At 38.2% G+C, this 8,230-nt stretch overlaps 1 protein-coding gene across 1 annotated transcript in view; it reads right to left on the bottom strand.

Annotated features, from left to right (window-relative positions):
- Nucleotides 1-3,687, bottom strand: part of LOC145495381 (interferon regulatory factor 5-like) — a 5,678-nt gene extending 1,991 nt beyond the window's left edge. The window contains exons 1-3 of the mRNA XM_081474998.1: nt 3,175-3,687; nt 1,238-1,278; nt 690-819 (exon numbers count right to left, since the gene is read on the bottom strand). Coding sequence (XP_081331124.1) covers nt 690-819; nt 1,238-1,278; nt 3,175-3,586 — 583 coding nt within the window. The 5' untranslated portion in view covers nt 3,587-3,687. The remainder of the gene's footprint in view (nt 1-689; nt 820-1,237; nt 1,279-3,174) is intronic.
- Nucleotides 3,688-8,230: the final 4,543 nt, after the last annotated feature.

Below are 8,230 nucleotides of genomic sequence, written 5' to 3'. Positions count from 1 at the left end.
GACAAGAAACGATAAAGTAGGATCGCAACAGTGGACAGCTGTTTCGCCCTTCTTGGGGCTCGTCAGCACTGTGTAGCGCGGAAGATATGTAACGCCAGCCCAACAGCCAACGCACATGAATTGCAAAATGACCCGTTCACTATATCAAGTTCAGTACTTTGAACTCACTTGCGCCCCGAAACACGCGTTGTCACATCACGTGTTTCGGGGCGCAAGGAGACAAAGTGTCAAGATTGGTGTCTCGAAAAGCAAAAGAATAAATGTGGTTGGACAAGGCCAGCCTAAACATTTAAACATTCAACCGCATGGCCAGTACCATGCTTTAAAAGGGCAGCGTATCGGATCTGAAAAGACCTACGGTCCGAAAATACATAAATGAGAAACAAGAAACTGCAAGGGACCACATACGATAAACGCTAAGAAAGCCCGTTCTAAAAGATATCCGTCATATAACTCGAAAAATCTGGACAAACTCTTGTTTATCACTCGTGCTCCCACAGCATTGCTCTTACAAACTTTCACTTGGTCTCTCTAGTAAGATAGATTTAATACGAAAAAAATGTTTTCTATTTCTTTAGACAGCTATGGTTAGAAAAAGGTGATAGCAGGTGGCAGACGTAAAAAGGACGAAAGTCAGTTAAAACAAGAGTGCTATATGAACCGTTCGATATATTTGAACTCTGACCTACCTGTTGATTTTCCCCGCACAAGTGTCTCGAATGCAGGATAGGTTGCGTTTGGACGAGCTCGAGTAATCAACAAAGGCTTCTGTAATGCAGGTCTCGTGATAGGTCCAGGCGTCATCATCTCGTCCACCATCTGAAATAAACAGAATCATGATAAGATTTATTGGGGAAGGTGCTTTTAAGCAACTTTAATTTTCTACCGCTGTGAGCAGTACGTTAATGTCACTTTAGATTACAGAACGATTGAAATTTGCGTTGTGTGTCGTTAGTACTCGTTTCTCAATATGTCGAGAAATGAAATTCGGTATTTTTTTGAGTTAATTTAAACGCTTTTGAGTCCTGTAAGAGTTTTGAGCGGTAAAGCTATGAACTCTGGCATTAACCCGATTAAAGAACAGGTATCGAACAGGCCCCGGCGAGTTTAATTTGTTCATGTTGACTAATTCTCTCTATTTTTTTTTTTAAACTTGACCTGCTTGTGACCCTTAGATAACATTACAAAAACATGCACTATATTTAACAATTTATATGTCCATGAATTTACTACAAACCTGAACTATTTCTTTGTCTGTCAGATCAAATGCGTCAGTTCCTGGATAAAGAAAACAAAAGCTGAATTTAAATTGCGTTAGTTTGCGGAGGAGTCAAAACAATAATAACTTCAAACCCCGAGGGGTTCAGAAACTTCAGAAACCTAGTTACTGCACAACTGACACGATAAGGCTTAACCTTAAAGGTTTTGAAATGAATTCGGATCGTACGGCTGAAAGGACCTGACCGCGGCTGAAAGGGCTGACAAGGAACTGGGTGTGAGTAAAGTGGGGAGAGCTCTGCCCTCCTATTTCTTCCCACTTTCTTTTCGCCCCATCCTCGACTACAGTGTACGGCAGTTCTGAATATTTCTTGGTTGTCAATAATTCAAGCGCACAGCGCGAGAGAGGTACTAAGTACTAACAGAGAGAGAGGACGTGACGTGACGTCGGAGTTTGTGGAAGCGATAAGTCTGTCTAAGATCAAGATGTTGATTGTGTAGCATTTCTTGGAAGGATTTGACATCCAGTTTAGAGAAGTGATCCAGGCCATCTGATTCAGGCCATCTGATCCAGGCCATCTGACTTTACTTTCTATTGAAAATTTTAGGAGAAAATTGCTTCCGATCATTGCTGTTGCTATAACTTTCGTCATCGTCATTTTTTTTAAGCCTTTACGGTTGACGAGGAAACGATCAAAAATAGAACATGCTTTCATCTCTTTAATTTTGCATATTTTCAAAGTCAATATACTAATCCTCTTATTTCATTTCGGCTTCTTAAGAAGCAGTGTCAAAGATCGTAAATATTTTGTCGCAGAAAATTTATTTTGGGGTTTTCTTGAAAATCGCTTTTGGCAGCAAACTTGAAATAATTCTTTGACGATCCCCAGGTCTTCGTGGTTGGTGGTGCAAACATCTGTCAATGGACATAACCTTCTTGTCACTTCCCGTAGATGTTTATTCACACAAACATGATGAGAAAAAAATCGATGCGAATTTCTCTTTGTCCAGTAAATATAAGAAAAGTATTGATTTTAACGTGAATTAAAACTTAAATTGAGAACGAGAGAGAAAATTCATCTTCGACGACACTAAACACTTACGCGAATTTTCTAGGAATTTAATATATCCTGTATGGCTGCTAGCTGGTCACAAGACCCATCAACAAAACAAAGATATAAATATAATCAGGGTGTGGAGGGTGGGGCATCAACTTGTCATTCGTTTAAAAATGCTCGGTTTGCAATTTTTTTGGTAAACAACTAAATTTACCAAGTAAGCAATTTTTGGATTTTGCCAGGTACTTTCCCTGTGGTGGGTTCAAACAAATAGTGGCCGTACCTCTATACGACGGCGACGGCAAAGACGACGCCTCTTAGAAAATGTATGAATATTTTACTTCAAAATCTCGATCTATCTAGAGTGTCTATGTAGCTGTAAAAAAACTTTCTCCTGCCAAATACGACGCGAATGCTTTCAGTTCCGAATAGAAATGCGAAAAATTAGGAGTAGCGGGCCATGTACGCGGTCTTAAAAACACTCTAACATTGGTCGCATTTCAAGAGGACGGTGACGAAATGTACAAAGATGCACTGTGCACGTGACGATATATGGTTCTTCTCATGAAGCTTCTGCTTGAAAGCGCTTTTGTTGCAGTTACCGTTGTATTTTGAGTAAAGTCCCTAATGTCGACGATACTTTTAGCGTAAGAAAGCGCAGGAAAGGCTTCGAAGCGGATTTCTTCCAACAGTGTGCCATGCGTCATTTTATAAATGTATTCCTGAGAATTTTGTTACTTTCATTTTTTTTGTTACTGAGGCCGGACCCCCCACCCCACCCCCCCGTCTCCCTTAATTAGTTACTTCTTATGATCACGGTTTTCCAAGAAAACGGGTCTGTTTTAATACCGAAAAGTGTGGAATCTCAATCAGCTGTGAATATGTTTTTCAAACTTACTTTTTTCTTCCTTTCTAAGCTCATTTTGTCCCTTCTTTGCCTTGCCGTTGTTTTTCAAACTGTAGATCTTATATCTCTTGGGTCCTCGAGGGGAGCTTTCTTCGCGAACTTCGATTTCTTTGAAATCGGAAAGAGCATTCAACGTGCATCTAAAGTTCGTTTTCCACTTGATGGGCTCAGGTCTCCTGTCTGTCGGATTGTACTTTCCCGAGTAAATAGCCCACTGGCGAAATATTTCAACATCGTTTACGTTCCAGTTTTTGTGAGATCCGTGCATCCAGGGTATTTTGAACAATCCTCGTTCTCGATCAATCCACTGCACCCCTCTAATTTCACGCGTGTCAAGTCGCTCAATCAACCAATCTTTGAAGCGCAATCGCTTTTTTCCCGAAGGTTTACTGTAATCGTGCATGATGTGTCGTCCTTCTTTGCCTTGTGGAAATTATATCCAGCCAGTCAACTGAAAAACCAAATTTTTTAATGGGTCAAATCTCGATCTTAGTGAAGTGTTTTGCTGCCTTCTCAGTTAAAACCGAAAATTCACTCCGCTTTCGCTTTCGCGAACTTTGTTTTCGTTTTTAGAGGTGAATTGAATCGCTCACTCGACGCTTTGCTACACTCGATGGTATAAACAGTGTTTTATCAGACTGCCTATATTAATACGCGCATGTTTGGTGAATATTTAAGGAGGGAAAGTCCCAGGGGTTTTTCCCTTTTTGGTGTTTATGTTCTCGGATCGCATTTTGATATCCGCCTGTCTCAAGATTGTCAACTAAATCATCTAAATGTTGGACATAGTATAGCAACTTGAAGTAAAAGATCAAATTTATCCGAGACCCTACGTACTTTACTTTGCTATACATGGAGATATTCAACAGTGAATCCCGTTTTCAAACTACCATACCAAGAAATAGATATGTTTTTTTCATCATACAACCAGCTGTTCAGGCAGGTTACATTAGCGTTACACAGGGGTTTTTCCCTTCTTCTAGGAACTCGTTTATTCAAGTCCTTAGAGACAAGTATAATATAGACAGAGAATAAGACAAATTGTTTTCGAAATGCTAGGAGTGGTTTTACTTTGCTTTCTGGAACCATAAATTTTGGTTAAAAATTTAAAACTCAAGTCTCAGCGATTCGGCTAAAACTGAGACAGACCGGATTTTTGCACTATTTGCAAACTAAGCTCTTTTGATTTATTCATTAACATCATCAAATAACTAAGATGATTCACGTGTTTTGCTTCGTCGGAAACTGTTCATAGCACACGCTCAAAATCTCCATCGATTTACATTTTTGATGAGAGAAAAGCGCCTTACTTAAGTCGACGAGTAAAGGATATCCTTCGAAATACAATTTTCATATACAAACGAAAATGCAAATACCTTATCATAAGAGCGACAAGCTGTGACCTGCTGGCCAATCGCCACTCAAAAATCCGGGGAATCCCCGAGAAATTGAAAGTTTACACACGCCAACGGTATGCTCTCAGCTTTACGTCGTTAGACAAATGTTTTTAATGATACCGCACCTCTAAATCCACGCAGTACAGCGACTTTTCCCCGCTATCGGGATTCTTGTATCCTTGATGAAGGTTAGATCCACACGAACGATTTGGAACAATGCCTATATTTACACCATCATTCCCGCCGATTTATTTTTAGTTATTTTGACCTCTTAGCTTGGTCACCAGCCCTTCCATTTCGTTTTGTTTTTTAATCACCCACTTTTGATAGCTTGACATCTGCCTCTCTGCCTCAGCAGATCACTTTCTCAGAACTTGATATATCGCCAGTAAAACATGCCATTTCATAAATGAAAATGGAATTCAAGAACAAAACAGTGAATTGGATTGTAGCGTTCAAAACAAGGCAGATTAAAAATCAGAAATCTAGAATGATTTTTGCTCAGATTTAAGTTTGATATCCCTCTTTCCCTTCATGTCTTCGCCTGATTAAGCCTACAGTAGTCGACCTTTCATCGTTTTGGTTGAGTAAATAAACATTCCCTGGCATTGCTTTTAAGCAGGGCTCAACTAACAACTAGGGGCCCGTTTCTCGAAGGTCCCGAAAAGGTTTCGCACCCGGAAAGCCATAGCAAAATCTCGAAGCTTATGATTACAGAGCTGTTTTATTCACGTATTCTTAACATGAACAGAGGTTCTCTTCATACAAGAAGTTTCAGGTGTATACAATTCTCCGTATTTAGATACAGATGAACTAAAAATGGCTTCACGGGCCCGAAAAGTTTCCGGGGCTTTCGAGAAACGGGCCCCAGGATTGTGTTCGCATAAATTTGGCAAAACACAATCAATCTAATATGCGATATCTGTATTTTCAGCATTGAACAGGGCTTAAAATTGACACAAAACACATTTTCGACATTCCGGTCTTTTTCAGGAACACATGAGAAGGATATTTTGTTTCGGGAGTGGGGGGGACAAACCCCTTTAAAACACACTGGATTAGGAGGTCTTCATATTTTAAATACATTATTGAACTGGATGTGAATGTCACAAAATTATTCAATCTTAAGGTGGCTCAAAACAGTTTTCTAAATTTTCGAAAATTTAAGGTGGCTCTGAACCCTACCTACAGAATTTTTTTAAACTTTGTCAAAAGTTGCGTCTTATCATACTTATCAAAAGTTAATAATATAAAAAATTTCACCGTGCCGTTTTTTAATTATAAGCTCCTAAAGCTGTAATTAAGGGTGTTTTTAGGAGATCATACTGTTGCTATGGTAACCTATTGCGTCACGAAAATGATAGCAAAGTGTTCAGCAATGACTGGGCAATATTTTGATGCTATGATTGTAGCATCAAATGATAAAGAGTGGTTATAACGACCCATCAAAATCTAAATGCTGGAAACTGTTTTGAGCCCCCTATAGTTTTACGACCGCATGCGCGCTAAGGACGACAGCTTTAGTAATCTGCGCGCGCTCAGAGGAAAACATCAGTGCTTTTCGATACATGACCACAGAAAGCAACACTGGCAAATAATTTTCTCGCGTTTCCTTCGGTGAAATTCTGTAACATTTTGCAGACTGGTAATAAGTATTTACTTCACTTAGAACGGGCATTTCTTTGAACATTTTTAAAGCCACAATTTTAACAGAGGATGATTGTAATAAAACACTAATTCATCGCTGCTTTGTGCATTTGAACGTTTAAGAGAACTGGGTGTAAAAACGAATACAAAACAAGCTTTCCAAAATATAACACTAGCGTACACAACAAGGGAGTCACCTCAAGGAATGTGACTGATACTAAAAAAATAATTATGATAACAATTTTTCCCAACAAAATAAGCCAAAGAGAAGAACGAAACGTTTTTTATCAATCAGCATTGAAAAATATTTAATTCCTTTAAGCTGCAAAATATTGATGTTGGTGTGGGATTGGGGTAATCCCCTAGTTAAATTGATGTTATTTATACTGCTGCGCAGACAAATTGATCAGTTCCCGTGGGAACTTGCTTCGTCTGCACATTGTTTTAAGATATATTTTGCTCAATAATTTTAAAGGTTAAAAATGCACAAAATATTCCATAGTTTCGCTTAAAGTTTCTGCAACAAATATACTAAAGAATATCGCTGACTGATTTGCCGAGCAACTCAGCCGATGCATCTTATCTCGGGTTTAGGTTTATATTTAAAAACAAAGCTTCCTTAAGGTGCCTCATTGTGGCTTTCAATATTAATAGATTGATTCGCTGAACGAGAGGAATATTGGTTAGAAAAGCAACTGTACTCAAAAGTTCTGCAGGAAATTTTTCTCTTGAGAAAGCATCAACCAAAATATGTAAATAATTCTTTAGTTGTACATTGATTTAAACGATTCATTTTCTGCTGACAAAGCACTTTCATACAATATGGCGAAAATCCACCACTCTGAGACGATTTTGCTCAACTTTGAATCCAAATACACATAGTTTGCCGTTGACCTAGGATCTAGAAGCTCATTTCAACTTAACTCAGTTCAAGGTCGCCGAGCATTTGTAATCCACTAACGACACTCGTTTTGTCTTGGGACGCAATTTGAATCGGATATAATGGACCCTTCTGAACCATGATGTTATGCTTTTTGTTAAACAATAAAAATGCAAAGTGAGAATGTATTCTAATTGTATTTATCTATACGTTATTAAATTATTAAATCGTTATTAAATTATCAAGGGAAAACTTGGTTTGGGGGCAGGATCATATAATCGTGAGATATTTCAGAGTATTACAAAAATGGGGTACTTGGTTTTCTATTTTAGTACTGATCAAATTATACCTTCTCCTTACATTATGTTATTATGTAGCTCATACTTCAGAGCACCATCATTTTTGGGATTTTCCAGCTGTACTTTCCGTTACCTTGGTTACTCTTCTTACAGGTGTCAATCGAGATAATGAAATAAAATCGATGTCTAGTTTTGAAATGCACCCTTCCTGGAAATAGTCATTCTAGATTCCATAACTTATCAGGATTTTGTTTTCTAATATTTGAGTCAATATTTGTTCATTTTGTCGACATTTTTGGACATTGAAATACGGCTGTTTAATTAATTAAAATTCATATCTCGTTCACACTTCGCACAAAAGTGGAAAGAAATGTGCACATTTTACAAGTAACACTATGGTGTCTCCTCGAATATGTTTAAACTTGAGAACACGCACAGATAATGATATGGAACTAGGCTTGTTTAGAATTTGGGAAAGGTCCACCCGCGAAATCTTCTTCTTGTAACACTTATGTTGTAAGAAATATTTGACAACAACTTTTATCTTTAAACTTAGAGTGATCCTTAAGTTTTAATTGATGGAAAAAAGATTGTAATTTTTATATTTCTCGCGTCGCTTTATCTTGGTCAACCACTTGGAAATTGATAGTTAATATCTAGGAAGAAAATCTTTTTCTCGCTGGGTATAGTTTTGAAGGAAAATATGCTAAGTAGCTTTGCGCGTAAAGGCAATGGTGCTTTATGCGAACTGCGCATGTTGTGACGTTAGCATAAAATTAATGAATTGACAGTTTGACAATGATCTGATGGATCATGTGCTTGTC

This window comes from Orbicella franksi, chromosome 8 (genome assembly GCF_964199315.1).
Source record: "Orbicella franksi chromosome 8, jaOrbFran1.1, whole genome shotgun sequence".
Lineage (NCBI taxonomy): Eukaryota > Metazoa > Cnidaria > Anthozoa > Scleractinia > Merulinidae > Orbicella > Orbicella franksi.
This window is presented reverse-complemented; position numbering and strand designations above follow the sequence as displayed.